Source organism: Mesoplodon bidens (assembly GCF_964165515.1).
Source record: "Mesoplodon bidens genome assembly, chromosome: 7".
NCBI lineage: Eukaryota > Metazoa > Chordata > Mammalia > Artiodactyla > Ziphiidae > Mesoplodon > Mesoplodon bidens.
The window spans coordinates 25,821,009-25,840,145 of NC_138164.1; the positions used below are offsets into that span (position 1 = coordinate 25,821,009).

Genomic DNA, 19,137 nt, shown 5'->3' on the forward strand with positions numbered 1-19,137 from the left:
ATCCCTATTCTGTCTGCCTCCACGTGGAAAAGTTTCCATTAGAATAACACTCCCTACCTCTTCTGTCCCTTTACTTTTTCCTCTTCCCCAAGGATGGAAGCATGATAGTATCTGATTTCTGAGTTTTAAGGAAAGGAGAGAATTGTTTTATGCTTTCTTCTCTCCTCTATGCTCTTCCCCTCCTTGTAGTAAATACTCTCTACCACTGTGAAGGGAAGTCAGCAGTTACCCAGGGATCAAGTAAGCATATCAAGAACAAAAGTGAAGTATTAGCAAACCTACTTTAAACAGCTCTATCAGAAAAAAAGCTGATATTCTGATTCTCATCTAAATCAATTCTGGGTTTTCCTGTCAGTTGATTCCATACCTACACGTGGAAAAGAAAAGTGCTATGTACTGTCTACCAAATCAAATCTCTTCAACACTGTTCTCACATTCCCTTATCCAAATAAAACCTGGTCTTCAACTTCTTTACAACCATGTTCCCAATATTTTTTCCCCACATTACTACTCCTGTCTTCACAAGCTTAAATCTCACATTCCATGACTTCAATCACTCTCTGGATCCAAACCCCTTTCTGGTCCTCTTATCCTTTCACTATACTCAGAAAACAAACCTCAATCCTGAATGAATGTGTGTATACTCTTAACTCCTATACCTAGACTACTCAGTAGTAAGCAATTCAAAAGAGTATTCAGGGCTTCCCTGGTGGTGCAGTGGTTGGGAATCCGCCTGCCGATGCAGGGGACGCGGGTTCATGCACCGGTCCAGGAGGATCCCACATGCCACGGGGCGGCTGGGCCCGTAAGCCATGGCTGCTGGGCCTGAGCGTCTGGGGCCTGTGCTCCACGGCGGGAGAGGCCACAACAGTGAGAGGCCCGTGTACCGCAAAAAAAAAAAAAAAAAAAAAAAATGTATTCAATGCCATCTGGCAATGCATCTATGAATCCCTAGCCAGTTCTGTCATTTCATACAATTCAAACCTTTACTATTCTTCTCCCACATCTCCCTTTCAAACCCCTAATACATCCCATTTCTTTAGGAGAGATATCCATCCCATTTCTATTTGCTGAACAAATCAATTACTAGCTCTAGCAGCACAGGCACTCAACAGGCAGATAGTAAACATTTGACAGAGGAATTCTAAATGAACAAATCTTCTGTGGACCCAATTACCACTTATAAGATCTTTCAAATTTAAAACAAAAAATCTACTTGGGAAACGGAATATGTTGTTTTCGCCATTTTAAGAGCCTCAAGGTAGTGCTAAACATTAACTGCTGCAGCTAGAAGATGGAAAAGAAAATTAAGGTTTACAAAGGATCTAACACAGGTCTATAGCACCAAGGTTTTCCCTAAGCGTTATGATAAGTATGTAAAAAGAAGCTAGAAATAATGTCAAAGAAATATACACTAAAATTAAAACTGCCTTAAAAATTCAATGTTCACAATTATTTGAAAACTATTGTTGAATTAGAATTCACTTTGTAAAAGGCAGAGGATCATAACCAAAATAAAAGTAAGAATGTGATTTACTCCTTCTAATGTTTGCATTATTAAGCAACATTTCAGAAAATATTTTGAAATAGAGTTGACCCTTGAACAATGAGAAGGTTAGGGGCAGTGATGCCCATGGAGTTGAAAATCTGACTATAACTTTAGAGTCGGTCCTCAATATCTATAGTTCCATACTCACGGATTCAAGTCACCACAGACTGTGCAGTACTACAGTATGTAATTTATTGAAAACGTTCTGTGTATAAGTAGACCTTTGCAGTTCAAACCCATGTTGTTAAAGGGTCAACTGTAGTCTGATACAAAGGGAAAAAATGAATTCTGAATTAATAAACAAAAGACATATGTTAAACATACAATCAGTCTCTTCCTTCTCCCTCCTTTAGATTCCAGATGTTTCCGTGGTGTGTTCACAGGCCAGACTCTTCCAGAATGATCTGTTCTGACAAGGATCACTTCTTCCTGATCTTCATTCTGTGGAAAGATTTAGAGATAACAATTGTACTTATTGAGAAGAGTCTTGAAACCTTATGTTTAATAGCCAAAAGAGCATAAAAATGATTCTAGTTTTCACATAATATTATGGATTATCTTAAGCCTCACGGACTTTCATTATCCACTATAATGTAAAGTGACCATAATCTTTTCATGAAAAGGTGAAGAAAAATATCTAAAGCTTACTTAATTTTTTAAAACAATTACAGAAGCAAACTTCAAATATAGTTTTCCTCTAGACAATATTAAAAGATGACAAAGCACCAATATTCAAACAGGCATTGTATGAGAATGCCCATCACGTATGAAGCAGATGTCATATTTAATAAATGTGTCTTCAATTTAAATATCCTGGCTTGCCTGCAAGATGGCGGAGTAGAAGGACGTAGGCTCAACCCTTGTTACAGAAATACCAAAATCACAAGTAACTGAACAACCATCGACAAAACCACTGCTGAAACCTACCAAAAAAGAAGCCACAAAGAGATGGTAGGAGGTGCGTAATCGTGATAAAATCAAATCCCATAACTGCCAGGTGGGCAACCCACAAGCTGGAAAATAATTATACCACAAAAGTTCTCCCACAGGAGTGAAAGTCCTTAGCCACACATCAGGCTTCCCAGCCTGCAGATCTGGCAACAGGAGGAGGAGCTCCCAGAGAACCTGGCTTTGAAGGCCCGAGGGGTTTGATCAGAGGACTTCCACAGTACTGGGGGAAATAGAAACTCCACTCTTAAAGGGCACAGACAGGGTCTCATGTGCAACGCAACCCAGGTAAAAATACAGCGAGCTCATAGAGATTGGGTCAGACTTACCTGTTAGTATTGGAGGGTCTCCTGAGAAGGCAGGGCATGGCTCTGGCACACTGAGGGGACAGAGACACTGGCAGGGGCAGCTCTGTCAAGTACTCGTTAGTGTGAGCCCCCATGGAGGCTGCCATGTCATCCCCCCCACCCCTGCAGACATAACCCCATCTAAATGCCTGTATGATCCTGTGCTGGGACGCCTCAGGCCAAACAACCAGCTGGGCGGAAACACAGCCCCATGCATCAGAAGACAGGCTGCTTGAAGTCTTCCTGAGCATGACCCAGCACAGCAGATGGACAAGACCCAGCTCTACCCACCATCAGGTAGGAAAAAGGCACTCCTAGCAGGAGGTGTATACAAGCCTCTAAGACAAACTCATCCAGCAGAGGTCAGACAGCAGAAGCAAGAAGAATTACAGTGCTACAGCCTGTAGAATGGGAACCACGAACACAGAAAGTTAGACAAGATGAGACAACAGAAGAATATGTCGCAGATGAAGGAATAAGATAAAACCCCAGAAGAAAAGCTAAGTGAAGGGAGACAGGCAATCTACTGGAAAAATAATTCAGAGAAATGATACCGAAGATGCTCCAAGATCTCAGAAAACCAATGAAGGCACAGAGTGAGAAAATACAAGAAATTTTTTTAAAAGGCCTGGAAAAACTAAAAAGCAAACAGAGATGAACAATATAATAACAGAAATGAAGAATACACTAAAAGGAATCAACAACAGAATAAATGAGGTAGAAAAACAAGTGACCTGGAAGACAGAATGGTGGAAATCACTGCCAGGGAACAGAATTAAAAAAATAAATAAATAAAAGAAATGGACAGTCTGAGAGACCTCTAGGGTAACATTAGATGCAGAAATATTCTTATTATAGGGGTCCCAGAAGTAGAAGACAGGGAGATAGGACCTGAAAAAATATTTGAAGATATGATAGATGAAAACTTCCCTAACAGGGGACAGGAAACAGTAACCCAAGTCCAGGAGATGTAGAGAGTCCCAGACAAGATAAAGCCAAGGAGGAACATGCTGAGACACATAATAATCACACTAACAAAAATTAAATACAAAGGAAAAAATATTAAAAGCAACAAGGGAAAAGCAATAATTAACATACAAAGGAATGCCCAAAAGGTTATCAGCTGGTTTCTCAGCAGAAACTCTGCAGGCCAGAGGAGACTGGCACTATATATTTAAAGCGATGAAAGAGAAGAACCTACAAACAAAAATACGCTACCCAGCAAGGCTCTCTTTCAGCTTCAGCAAAAAAATCAAAAGCATTACAGACAAGGAAAAGCTAAGAGAATTCAGCACCACCAGAATACCTTTGAACAAATGCTAAAGGAAATTCTCTAAGCAGAAAAGACCACTAATAGAAACAAGAAAATTATGAATGAGAAAGCTCACCAGTAAAGGCAAACATAAAGGTAGGAAATCATCTGCACACAAATATGATATCAAAACCAGCAACTGTGAGAAGAGGACAGCACAAATGCAGGATACTGGAAATGCATTTGAAATTAAAAGACCAGCAACATAAAACAATCTTGTTATATACAGACTGCTATATCAGATCCTCATGGTGACTGCAAAATGAAAATCTACAATAGATATACTCACAAAAAAGAAAAAGGAATCCAAAAACAACAATAAAGTTACTCAGTAAATGACAAGAGAAGAAAACAAAAGAGGAATGGTTAAAAAAAAAAAAGACCTGCAAAAAACAAATCCAAATCAATTAAGAAAATGGCAATAGGAACACACACATCAATGATTACCTTAAATGTTTATGGATTAAATGCTCCAGCCAAAAACCACAGACTGGCTGAATGGATACAAAAACAAGACCCATATGTCTGCTGCCTACAAGAGACCCACTTCAGATCTAGGGACATATACAGATTGAAACTAATAGGATGGAAAAAGGTATTCCATGCAAATGGAAAACAAAATAAAGTTGGAGTAGCAATACTCATATCAGACAAAATAGACTAAAATAAAGACTGTTAAAGGAGACAAAAAACACTACATAATGATCAAGGGATCATTCCAGGAAGATATAACAACTGTAAGTATATGTGCACCTAACACAGGAGCACCCCAATATATAAGGCAAATACTTGCAACCATAAAAGGAAAAACTGACATTAACTCAACAACAGTGGGAGACTTTAACACCCCACTTACATAAATGAACAGATCATCCAGACAGCAGATCAATAAAGAAACACAAGCCTTACATGACACATTAGACTAGATACACTTAATTGATATTTAGAGAGCATTCCATCCAAAAGCAGCAGAACACACTTTCTTCTCAAGAGCACATGAAGCATTCTCCAGGATTGACAATATGCTAGATCACAAAGTGAGCCTTGGTAAATTTATGAAACCTGAAATCATATCAAGCATCTTTTCTGACTACAGTGCTATGAGATTAGAAATCAACTACAAAAAAAATACTGTAAAAAGCACAAACACATGGAGGCTAGACAATATGCTATTAAACAACCAATGGATCACTGAAGAAATCAAAGAGGAAACCAAAAAATACCTAGAGATAAATGAAAACGAAAGCACAACTATCCAAAATCTATGGGATTCAGCAAAACAAGTTCTAACAGGGAGGTTTATAGCAATACAATGTTACCTCAGGAAACAAGAAAACTCACAAACAACCTAACCTTATACCTAAAGCAACTAGAAAAGAAGAACAAACAAAACACAAAGTTAGTAGAAAAAAAGAAATTGTAAAGATCAGAGGAGAAATAAATGAAATAGAAATGAAGAAAACAATAGAAAATATCAATGAAAATAAAAGCTGGTTCTTTGAAAGGATAAACAAAATTGATAAACCTTTAGTCAGACTCATCAAGAAAAAAAGGCAGAGGGCTCAAATCAATAAAATTCGAAATGAAAAAGGAGAAGTTACAACAGCACAAAGAAATACAAAGTATCATAAGAGACTACCTCAAGCAAATATCTGCCAATAAAATGGACAACCTAGAAGAAACAGACAAATTCTTAGAAAGTTACAATCTCTCAAGTCTGAACCAGGAAGAAACAGGAAATACGAACAGACCAATCACAAGTACTGAAATTTAAATTATGATGAAAAAACCTTCCAAAAATGTCCAGGACCACTTCACAGGAGAATTCTATCAAATATTTAGAGAAGAGTTAACATCTATCCTTCTCGAACTATTCAAAAAAATTGCACAAGAAATAGTCCCAAACTAATTCTATGAGGCCACCATAACCCTGATACCAAGAGGAGACCAAGATACAACAAATAAGAAAATTTTAGGCCAATATCACTGATGAACAAAGGCACAAAAATCCTCAAACAAAATAATAGCAAACCAAATCCAATAATGCAGTAAAAGGATCATATACCATGATCAGTGTTGTAAGAATTTTTCAATATTTGCAAATCAAACAGTGTGATACCTCACATTGGCAAATTAAAGAATAAAAAACATATGATCATCTCAATAGATGCAGGAAAAGGTTTTGGCAAAATTCAACACCCATTTATGATAACAATTCTCCAGAAAGTGGTTACAGAGGTAACATACCTCAACATAATAAAAGCAATTTATGACAAACCTACAGCCAACATCATACTGAAGATTGAAAAGCTGAAAGCATTTCCTCTAAGATCAGGAACAAGACAAGGATGTCCACTTTCACCCATTTTATTCAAAATAGCTTTGGAAATCCTAGCCACGGCATTCTGAGAAGAAAAATAAATTAAGGGAATATAAATTGGAAAAGATGAAGTAAAACTGTCACTGTTTGCAGATGACATGATACTACAGATAGGAAATCCAACAGATAATAACAGAAAACTACTAGAGCTCATCAATGAATTCAGCAAAGTTGCTGGATAAAAAAAGAATACACAGAAATTTTTGTACGTCTATATACTAACAATGAAAGATCAGAAAAACAAATTAAAGAATCAATGCCATTTACCATCATATCAAAAAGAATAAAATACCTAAAAATAAACCTACCTAATGACAAAAAAGACCAGTACTTTGAAAACTATAAGACGATGATAAAAAATCGAAGATGACACAAACAGATGGAAAGATATACCATGTTCCTGGATTGTAAGAATCAATATGGTCAAAATGACAATACTACCCAAGGCCATCTACAGATTCAATGCAATGCCTATCAAATTACCAATGGCTTGTTTTTAGAACTAAAAAAAAAATCTTTAATTTGGATAGAGACAAAAATGACCCTGAATAGCCAAAGCAATCTTAAGAAGGAAAAACCAGAGCTGGCAGAATCAAGCTCCCTGATTTCAGACTACACTACAAAGCTATAGTCATAAAACAATATGGTATTGACACAAAAAACAGAAATATAGATCAATGGAAGAGGATAGAAAGCCCAGAATAAACCCACATATCTATGGTCAATTAATCTGACAAAGGAGCATTACTATGCAATGGAGGAAAGACAATCTCTTCAATAAATGTTGCTGAAAAAACTGGACAGCTACTATTGAAAAAAAATCAAAATGCTTTAAAGACATACATATAAAACCAGATACTATAAAACTTTTAGAGGAAAACACAGGCAGAACATTCTTTGACATAAATCAAGGTACTATCTTTCCAAGGCTGTTTCCTAGAGTAATGGAAATACAAACAAAAATAAACAGATGAGATCAAATTAAACTTAAAAGCTTTTTAACAGCAGCAAAGGAAACCATAAACAAAACGAAAAGACAACTCACAGAATGGGAGAAAATATTTGCAATCAGTTGAGACCAACAAGGGAATAGTCTCCAAAATTTACAAACAACCATGTGGTTCAATATCAAAAAGACAAACAACCCAATCAAAAAATGGACAGGAGACCTAAATAGACATTCCTCCAAAAAAGACATATAGAGGGCTGAGAGGCACATGAAAAGATGCTCAACATCACTAATTATTAGAGAAATGCAAATCAAAACTACAATGAGAAATAACCTCATACCAGTCAGAATAGCCATCATCAAAAAATCTACAAACAAGAAATGCTGGAGAGGATGTGAAGAAAAAGGAACCCTCCTACACTGTTGGTGGGAATGTAAATTGGTGCAGCCACTACGGAAAACAGTAAGCAGGTTCCTTAAATAACTAAAATTAGAGCTACCATATGATCCAGCAATCCCACTCCTGGACATATACCCAAAGAAATCCATAATTCAAAAAGATACATGCACCCCAATGTTCACTGAAGCACTATTTATGGTAGCCAACACATAGAAGCAACCTAAATGTCCATCGACAGAGGAATGGATAAAGAAGATGTGGTACATATATATATATTGGAATATTACTCAACCATTAAAAAGAATGAAATAATGCCATTTGCAGCAACATGGATGGACCTGGAGACTATCATACTTAAGTGAAGTAACTGAGACAGAGAAAGACAAATATCATATGATATCATTTGTATGTGGAATCTATAATAAAAAATGATACAAATGAACTTACTTACAAAACAGAAACAGACTCACAGACTTAGAGAACAAACTTATGCTTACCAGAGGGGATGGGTGGGGATAGATTGGGAGTTTGTGATTGACATGTACACACTACTATATTGACATGTACACACTACTATATTTAAAACAGATAACCACCAAGAACCTACTGTATAGCACATGGAACTCTTCTAAATATAATGTAATAACCTAATAGGGAAATGAATTTGAAAAAGAAGAGATACATGTATATGTATAACTGAATCACTTTGCTGTACACATGAAACTAACACAACATTTTTAATTAACTATGCTGCAATAAAAATTAAAAATAAAAAAAATAAATAATGCCAATTCTGACTTAGGAGGAAGGGGCTGAGATTCCACATTCTGTCGCCTTCATACCTTTAGTGATATATGCTGATATATAAAATTGTATATGGTTAAAGTGTAAAAAAAATAAATATCCTACTAAACTTGAAATCAATTAGATAACAAAATGAACTTGCTAAATTAGCTACTACAATGATATTCCACACAACTTCTATTTGTTCCATTAAGAGCCCTCAAATGCTTTTCACTTTTCTGACTCTTCAGAAGAAGAAGTTATATCCCACTTACTTTCAATACATAATCTTTTTCATATGAACTTTTAGTCAAATAGACAACTGGTATCATATAGAAAAAAGAAAACTGTATTCTATAATTAAAAACAATTTTATTGAAAACATTTTAATAAAGAATCACATAAAGAATATTAGATAACTACTTTATTAAAAATCGATCTGAAACAAGAGCAAGAAAATTATTCACATTTCAGGTTACTTCTCCAATAAGAATTAATTATTTAAAATGCATTTCAATTTCATTTAATAGAGGTTTAGTTCCTCTGTTGAAATGAAATTAAAAAATACATACAAATTACTGATCTTACATTCACACACAATACTAAGTGAATATTATCAGTACTTTTCTTTTTCAATTAATCAATTAGCATTAATTAATAAAGTCATATTTTAAAGGGTATCTACTTATTCTCTTATATTGCAGATGAAGGAGCAAGACAAAAAACTACAAGAACAACTAAATTAAAAGAAGGTAAGCAATCCACCTGAAACAGATTTCTGAGTAATGATACTAAAGATGACTCAAGATCTCAGAAAAAGAATAGAGACATGGGTTGAGAAGATACAAGAAAAGTCTAAAAAAAACTACAAGAAATAAAGAACAAACAGATGAAAAAGACAATAACTGAAATGAAATATACATTTGAAGGAATCAAAAGCCAAATAACTGAGGGAAAGAAAGGATAAGTGACCTGGAAGACAAAATGGTGGAAATCACTGCCTTAGAAGAGAATAAAAAAGAACAAATGAAATGAGGTCAGTCTCAGAGACTTCTGCAACAACATTAAATGCAACAACATTCAAATTATAAGGATTCCAAAAGAAGAAGAAAAACAGAAAGGACCTGAGAAAATATTTGAAGAGATCATAGTCAAAAACTTCCCTCCATGGGAAAGGAAATAATCATCCAAGTCCAGGAAACACTCATTCAAGTCCAGGAAACGCAGAGTCCCATACAGGATAAACCAAAGGAGGAACAGGCTGAGACTAATATTAACCAAACTAACAAAATTAAATACAAAGAAAAAATATTAAAAGCTGCAATGAAAAAGCAACAAATAACACATAGAGGAATTGCCCATAAGGTTATCAGCTTATTTTTCAGCAGAAACTCTGCAGGACACAAGGGAGTAGCAGGATATATTGAAAATGACGAAAGGGAACAACAAAGACTACTCTACACAGTGAGGCTCTCATTCAGATTTGATGGAGAAATCAAAAGCTTTACAGACAAGCAAAAACTAAGAGAATTCATCACCACCAAACCAGCTTTACAACACGTGTTAAAGGAACAACAAATGCTACTCTAGGCAAGAAACAAAAGGGAAGAGAAAAAAAGAGGAAGGGAAAAAAAGATCTACAAAAACAAACCCAAAACAATTAACAAAATGGCAATAATAACATAAATATTGATAATTATCTGAAATGTAAATGTATTAAATGCTCCAACTAAAAGACACAGACTGGCTGAATGGATACAAAAACAAGACCCTTATATATGCTGTCTACAAGAGACCCACTTCAGCCCTAGAGACACATTCAGAGTGAAAGTGAGGGGATGAAAAAAGATATTCCATGCAAATGGAAATCAAAAGAAAGCTGGAGTAGCAATACTCGCATCACATAAAATAGACTTTAAAATAAAGACTATTAGAAGAGACAAAGAAGGACACTACATAATGATCAAGGGATCAATCCAAGAAGAAGATATAACAATTGTAAATATTTATGCACCCAACACAGGAGCACCTCAATACATAAGCAAAATGTTAATGGCCATAAAAGGGAAAATCAACAGTAACAATAATAGTGGGGGCCTCTAGTGCTCCACTGACACCAATGGAGAGATCATCCAGACAGAAAACTAATAAGGAAACACAACCTTTAAATGACACATTAGACCAGATAAATTTAATTGATACTTATAGGACATCCCATTTGAAAGCAGCAGAATATACTTTCTTCTCAAGTGCACTTGGAACATAATTCAGGATAGATCACATCTTGGGTCACAAATTAAGCCATAGTAAATTTAAGAAAATTGAGATCATATCAAGCACGTTTTCCTCCCATAACACTATGAGATAAGAAATCAATTACATGAAAAAACTGGAAAATGCACAAACACATGGAGGCTAAACAGTATGCTACTAAGTAACCAATGAATCACTGCGGAAATCAAAGAGGAAATCAAAAAATACCTAGAAACATATGACAATGAAAACACAATGCCCCAAAACCTATGGGATACAGCAAAAGCAGTGTTAACAGGGAAGCTTATAGCAATACAATCTTACCTCAAGAAACAAGAAAAATCTCAAATAAACAACTGAACCTTATATCTAAAGCAACTAGAGAAAAACAAAACATGAAGTTAGTAGAAGGAAAGAAGCTATAAAATCAGAGCAGAAATAAATGAAATAGAAACAAAGAAAACAATACCAAAGATCAATAAAACTAAAAGCTGGTTCTTTGAGAAGATAAAAAAAAATTGACAAACCTTTAAGCAGTCTCTTCAATAAAGAACAGGAGAGGACTCAAATCAATAAAATTAGAAATGAAAAAGGAGAAGTAACACTGACACCACAGAAATGCAAAGGATGGTAAGACACTACAACAAGCAACTACAAGCAACTACTACAATGCCAATAAAATAAAATGGACCTGGAATAAATGGACAAATTCTTAGAAAGCACAACTTTACAGACTAAACCAGGAAGAAACAGAAAATAGAAACAGACCAATGACAAATGATGGAATTGAAACTGTGATTAAAAATCTTCCAACAGAAGTCCAGGACCGAATGTCTTCACAGGCTAATTCTACCAAATATTTGGAGAAGAGCTGACACCTATCCTTCTCAAACTCTTCCAAAAAACTTCAGAGGAAGGAACACTCCAAAACTCATTCTAAGAGGCTACCATCACCCTGATACCAAAATCAAATAAAGATATCACAAAATAAGCAAATTAAAGACCAATATCACTGATGAATATAGACACAAAAATACTCAACAAAATACTACCAAACAGAATCCAACAACACATTAAAAGGATCATACACAAATCAAGTAGGATTTGTCCCAAGGATGCAAGGATTCTTCAGTATATGCAAATCAATTAATGTGATCCACCATATTAACAAATTGAAGAATAAAAGCCATGTTATTATCTCAATAGATGCAGGAATAGCTTTTGACAAAATCCAATATCCATTTATAAAAACTATCCAGAAACTGGGCATAGAGGGAACCTACCTCAACATAATAAAGGCCATATACAACAAACCGACAGCAAACATCATTCTCAATGATGAAAAACTAAAAGCATTTCCTCTAAGATTAGGAAAAGGACAAGGATGTCAACTCTTGCCACTTTTATTCAACATAGTTTTGGAAGTACTAGCCATGGCAATCAGAGAAGTTAAAGAAATAAAAGGAATCTAAATCGGAAAAGAAGAAGCTGTCACTGTTTGCAAATGACATGGTACTCTACATACAAAATCCTAAAGATGCTACCAGAAAACTACTGGAGCTCATTAATGAATCTGGTAAAGTTGCAGAATACAAAATAATACACAGAAATCTCTTGCATTCCTATACACTAACAATGAAAGATCAGAAAGAGAAATTAAAGAAACAATCCCATATCCCATTGCATCAAAATGAATAAAATACCTAGAAATAAAGCTACCTAAGGAGGCAAAAGACCTGTACTCATAAAACTATAAGATACTGATGAAAGAAATCAAAGATGACACAAACAGATGGAGAGATATACCACGTTCTTGGATTGGAAGAATCAATATTGTCAAAATGACTGTATGGCCCAAAGTAATCTACACACTCAATGCAATCCCTATCAAATTACCAATAGCATTTTTCACAGAATTAGAACAAAAAATTTTACAATTTGTATGGAAACACAAAAGGCCCCCAATAGCCAAAGCAATCTTGACAAAGAAAAATGGAGCTGGAGGAATCAGGCTCCCTGACTTCAGACTATCATACAAAGGCACATTAATCAAGACAGTATAGCACTGGCACAAAAAGAGAAATACAGTTCAGTGGAACAGGATAGAAAGCCCAGAGATAAACCCACACACCTATGGACACCTAAACTATGACAAAGGAGGCAACAATACACAATGGAAAAAAGACAGTCTCTTCAGTAAGTGGTGCTGGGAAAACTGGACAATTACATGTAAAAGAATGAAATTACAACATTCTCTACCACCATACACAAGAATAAACTCAAAATGGATTAAAGACATAAATGTAAGGCCAGACACTATAAAACTCTTTGAGGAAAACATAGGAAAAACACTCTTTGACATAAATCACAGTAATATTTTTTTTGACCCACCTCCTAGACTAATGCAATAAAAACTAAATTAAACAACTGGGATCTAATTAAACTTGAAAGCCTTTGCACAGCAGAAGAAACCATAAGCAAGACGAAAAGATAACCCTCAGAATGAGACAAAATATTTGCAAACAACGATTAATCTCCAAAATATACAAATAGCTCATGCAGCTCAATATCAGAAAAACAAATAACCCAATCAAAAAATGGGTGGAGTATCTAAATAGACATTTCCCCAAAGAAGACATACAGATGGCCAAAAAGCACATGAAAAGATGCTCAACATCACTATTATTCGAGAAATGCAAATCAAAACTCCAATGAGGTATCACCTCATACTGGTCAGATGGCCATCATCAAAAAATCTACAAACAATAAATGCTGCAGAGGCTGTGGAGAAAAGGGAATCCTCCTACACTGTTGGTGAGAATGTTAAACTGGTGCAGCCACTATGGAAAACAGTATGGAGGTTCCTTAAAAAACTAAAAATAGAACTACCATATGACCCAGCAATCCCACTCCTGGGCATATACCCAAAGAAAACCATAATTCAAAAAGATACATGCACCCTAATGTTCACTGCAGCAGTATTTACAGTTGCCAAGACATGGAAGCAACCTAAATGTCCATCAACAGAGGAATGGATAAAGAACATGTGGTACATATATACAATGGAGTATTACTCAGCAATAAAAAAGAACAAAATAATGCCATTTGCAGCAAAATGGATGGACCTAGAGATTGTCACACTGAGTGAAGTCAGACAGAACCATATGATATCACTTATTTGTGAAATCTAAAAAAAAAAAAAAAGTACAAATGAACTTATTTATAAAACAGAAGTAGAGTCAGGTATGTAGAAAACAAACCTATGATTACCGAAGGGGAAAGGTGGGGAGGGAGGAATAAATTAGCAGGTTGGAATTAACATATACACAGTATTATATATAAAATAGATAACTCATAAGAACCTGCTGTATAGCACAGGGAACTATATTCAATACTGTGTAATGGCCAATAGAGGAAAGGAATCTAAAAATAAAAAAAAGTGGATATATGTGTATGTATAACTGAATCACTTTGCTGTACACCTGAAACTAACACAACATTGCAAATCAACTATACTCCAATAAAAAAAGAAAAAAAAACAGTCTGGCATACACATAGTCTGACAATTACCACATTACATAATAGTGAACTCACAATAAGAATCAGATTGACAGTGTTAAAAGCCAATAATCAATAATAGTGAAAATGCTATTTGAAATACTGTAAATCACCAGTCAAGTACCTGGCTTTATGTATAAAATGCCATTAACTAATTAACTATTAGTTAATGTTTCTCTATGGCCTTCTAAGGCCCTCAGTTACTTCCTCAATTTCTTTCCAGAGAATGACTATGCAACCCTCCCCACTCAAGTGCCCAGGGAGTATAATAATGTACTTCTCTTCTTTGCCAGCAATGCAAACAAAACTTAAAAGATACTGCATCATTATAGAGTAGTTATTTAATTGTTTACTGCAAATGAGCTGAACTTCCTGCACTATTAAAAAGAAAAAATTATAGGGCTGAATTCCATTAGGTTTAATGACCCATGATGTAACTCCATTGAAAGATTATTAACAAGGTAGAAATTTTAGAAGGGCAGATCAGGATCTAATACATTAAAGAATTAGGACTAGATTTGTCCTGATATAGAACTGCAATCTTCCAAAACTCAATGGCTCTCATCACTCATAGTCCATGCACAAGTTAGATGGAAATACAATATAGCTGAGTTATTGTTTAAATAAGGAATCTACAGTACTTGGAAAGGCCAGTCTAGAGGATTTCAAAGTTCATGGGCCATTTTTAAGATTTACAATAGAAAACTATGGGGAGGGCTCCAATCAAGATGGTGGAATAAAGGACATGGAGCTCATCTACTCCGACTAATACATCAAAAATACATCCACATGTGGAACAATTCATGCAGTGTACCTGCTGAAAGCTGGCAGATCTCAGACATCCAAAATTGCAAGAAAGATTATCACATAGCTAAGTAGGATGAAAGAAATAAGAAAAGGAATCTGGAGGGGACCTGTGCCCCAGGAGGGAGCTATGAAACAGGAAAGGTTTCTGCACCCTGGAAAGCCCCTTCACAGGTAGGGCGATCAGCCAGGACAGAAAGGGAGTTTCAGAGGCTTGGAGGAGAGTGAAGCAGCTGGTCTGTGGAAGGCAGAACAGAGAGAGATGAACCAGCACAGATGGTCCATGCCACCTCACTGCATTGCCCAGCCTGAGTCATGCCTTTGCTAGTGCACGTAGGGGCAGGGTGCTGAAACTCAGGCTTCAGAGGACACACCAGGGGAGAGGACTAGGGTTGGCTGAGCAAAGACAGCCTAAAGGGACTGAAGAGTGGTATGGGCTTCAACTGAGGGGCTACATGTGGAAGAAGCCTGGGCCCACCATAGAAGCAAAGTGCCACTGTTAATGGATTTGTGACGAGAGGGGTAGGGGCTACCATAGAAGCCTCTTTCTTGGCATACTCAAAGCAGGCCTGGCACCTCCTCTAGAAGCTCTGGGAATGCACAAGCTCCAGCAGGATGCCTACATGCAGAGGCAGGGCTGAAATCAGAGACCATACCCAGGGTCCACACGACTTAGGAAACAGGGCTGAAATCTGAGTCCTCTCCTCGCTGCTGTGTGACCTGCAGATTTTCAATGCAGCCACCGGGCCCTCTGTGAACTCAGTGCCTGCCAGACATCCGAGTGGACTACGGGTGTGCATGCCTGGTGTTAGCAGCCGTGTGTTTTGCAGGTAAATGCACAAGGAGGCAGGACTGGGGTCTGGGCTGCTTCCACAGCTCCCACAGCAGGTCCAGGTGCACCGCTACTGCAGTTCTAGTACCTGACTTCAGTAGATCTGTGCCTACAGATCTGAGCTGTTGGCTTTGTGAACACAGCACCTGAGGGACACCAGGGCTGATTGCATGCATTCCTACAGCTGAGGCAGGGACAAGGGCAGTGCCAACAACAGTGTGCTTTGTGAGCCCACATAATGGATGACAGAGCCCACTCCTGAGTGGACAGGTCCGGCGAAGGAATACTCAGTGGTTACTTTCCCAGAAGGAATGCTCCAGTCCTGCCTACCTCACAGTGCAGTTGAGAAATGGACCTGGGGGCTTCCACTCCAACATTTGGAGAGCAAAGACCCTGCTCCTGACATGGCTGTGACAACCACAGAGGAAAGAGGAGGCCCTGAAAATATCTACTGCAGGCTCTCTGATCACCACAACAGCAGTCACAACCCCTAACAAGGGGCGAATGGCCAGCACACACTGAGGAAATAAGTGACAAGCATCCATACTAAAAACAGACCTTGCACCAAAAATATTAAACTCACACAGCCTACAGAGCAATGTTACCACATAAAAATAGTCCTCGAAGACCACACTACATAACTGTTTTTCCTAAACTCATAGAGTAAGAGAAATATAAGTAAAATGAAGAAGCAGGAGAACCAATCCTAATTAAAAGATCAAGAGAATTCCCCTGAAAGAAGAACACAATGAAACATAGCACTCAAATATAACAGACTCTGAGTTCAAAAAGGAGGTAATAAAAATACTGAAAGAATTAAGAAAAGCCATCAATAGAAATGCAGGTTACTGTAAAAAGGAACTAGCAACTATAAAGAGGAACCAAAAAAAATTAGAAAATTCATTTGCCAAGATGAAAGCTGAACTAAAGGCAATAAAGAGCAAATTGAATGATGCAGAAGAACAAATAAGGGATCTGGAAGATGGAATAATGGAAATCACCCAATCAGAACAGCAGATAGAAAGACACTGAAAAAAAAATGAAAGCAATATATGAGACCTATGGGATAATACAAAGTGTTCCAACCTTCACACAATAGGGATCCCAGAAGGAGAAGAAAGAGAAAAGAGGATCAAAAATGCATCTGAAGAAATTATGGCTGAAAACGTCCCAAACCTAAATAAGGAAACAGATATCCAGGTAGAGAAGCACAGAGGGTCCCAAATAAGAGGAACCCAAACAGACCTACAACAAGACATATTTTATAATTAAAATGGCAAAAGATAAAGAGAGAATTCTAAAGGTAGCAAGAGAAAAACAAAGAGTTAATTACAAGGGAACCCCCATAAGGCTATCAGCTGATTTCTCTACAGAAATGTTGCAGGCCAGAAGGGTGTGGCAAGATATATTCAAAGTCCTGAAACGGAAACACCTGCAACTTAGGATACTCTACCCAGCAAGACTGTCATTTAGATTAGAAGGAGAGATAAAGAATTTCTCAGAGACTTCCCTGGTGGCACAGTGGTTAATACTCCGTGCTCCCAACGCAGGGGGCCCGGGTTCAGTCTCTGGCCAGGGAACTAGATCCCACATGCATGTCACAACCAAGAGTTTGCATGTCACAACTAAGGAGCCTGCATGCCACAGAGAAGACAGTGAGCCGCAACTAAGGAGCCCATGAGCTACAATTAAGGAGCCTGCCTGCCGCAACTAAAGGAGCCCACATGCTGCAACTAAGGAGCCAGTGAGCCACAACTAAGCAGCCCACAGACCACAACTAAGGAGCCCACCCACCACAACTAAGACCTGGCACAACAAAATAAATTAAAAAAAAATTCTCAGGCAAACCCAAACTAAAAGAATAGCAATACTAAACCTATTGTAAGAAAAAGAAATATTGAAAGGTCTTCTCTAACTACAAAAAAGCTAGAATCTACAGGAAAGAGAAAAATGATAATTAGAAAGTAAATCACTTAAATAAGCCAGGACACAGATTTTTTTAAAAAATCAAAAATTTTTGTAAAAGAAGTAACTACAATGAACAGCGAAAGGATAATCGTGAAGACATAAAAGAGGACATTAAAATCATAAACTGTGTGAGAGGAGAGTAAGAAAATATAGTTTTTGGGGGTTTTTTTTAGAATATGTTTCAGCCTATATGACTACCAGTCTAAAGCAAGTAGATATAGGAATTGGTTAACATACTTGAAAAACAGGGCAGCCACAAATCAAAAACATAATAGATTCACCAAAACCAAAAAGAAAAGCACTTAAGTACAATATAAAAGGAAACCATTAAATCAGAAAAAAACCCCAAAAGATAAAGGGACAAAGAAAAAATATAAAAGCAACAGGAAAACAAGGTTTAAAAGAGAAATAAATACATACCTATCAATAATTATCTTAAATGTCCATGGACTAAATGCTCCAATCAAAAGACAGAGAGTGGCTGACTGGATAATGAAACAAGAGCCTACAATAAACTGCCTACAAGAAACCAACTTTAGGGCAAAGGACACACATAGACTGAATGTGATGGGGTGGAGACAGATATTTCATGCAAACATAATGTCAGGAAAGCAGAGGTAGCAATACTCTTATCAGACAAAATCAACTTTAAAACAATGGCCATAAAGAAAGATAAAGAAGGACACTACATAATGATAAAAGGATCAGTACAAGAAAAGGACATTACACTCGTTAATATATACGCACCCAATACAGGAGCACCCAAAGACATAAATACTAACAGATATAAAGGGAGAAACAGACAGGAATACAAAAATAGCATTAGAATTTAATACACAACTCAAATCACTGGACAGATCTTCCAGATAGAAATTCAATAAGGCAACAGAGATCCTAAATGATACAACAGAACAGCTAAACCTAATTTATATTTTCAAGGCATTATATCCAAAAAAAACAAAATAATTATTTTCAAGTGTGCATGGAACATTCTCTAGAATTGACCATCAACTAGGTCACAAAATAAGCCTCAACAAATTTAAGAGGACAGAAA

At 36.7% G+C, this 19,137-nt stretch overlaps 1 protein-coding gene across 5 annotated transcripts in view; it reads right to left on the minus strand.

The window, feature by feature from the left end:
- The window catches only part of CWF19L2 (CWF19 like cell cycle control factor 2), a 208,131-nt gene that overhangs the window by 97,124 nt on the left and 91,870 nt on the right, over positions 1–19,137 (minus strand). For all 5 annotated transcript variants that reach the window (XM_081241070.1, XM_081241069.1, XM_081241068.1 and 2 more), the window contains exon 11: positions 1,874–1,990. In XM_081241070.1, the coding sequence (XP_081097196.1) occupies positions 1,874–1,990 (117 nt within the window). The remainder of the gene's footprint in view (positions 1–1,873; positions 1,991–19,137) is intronic.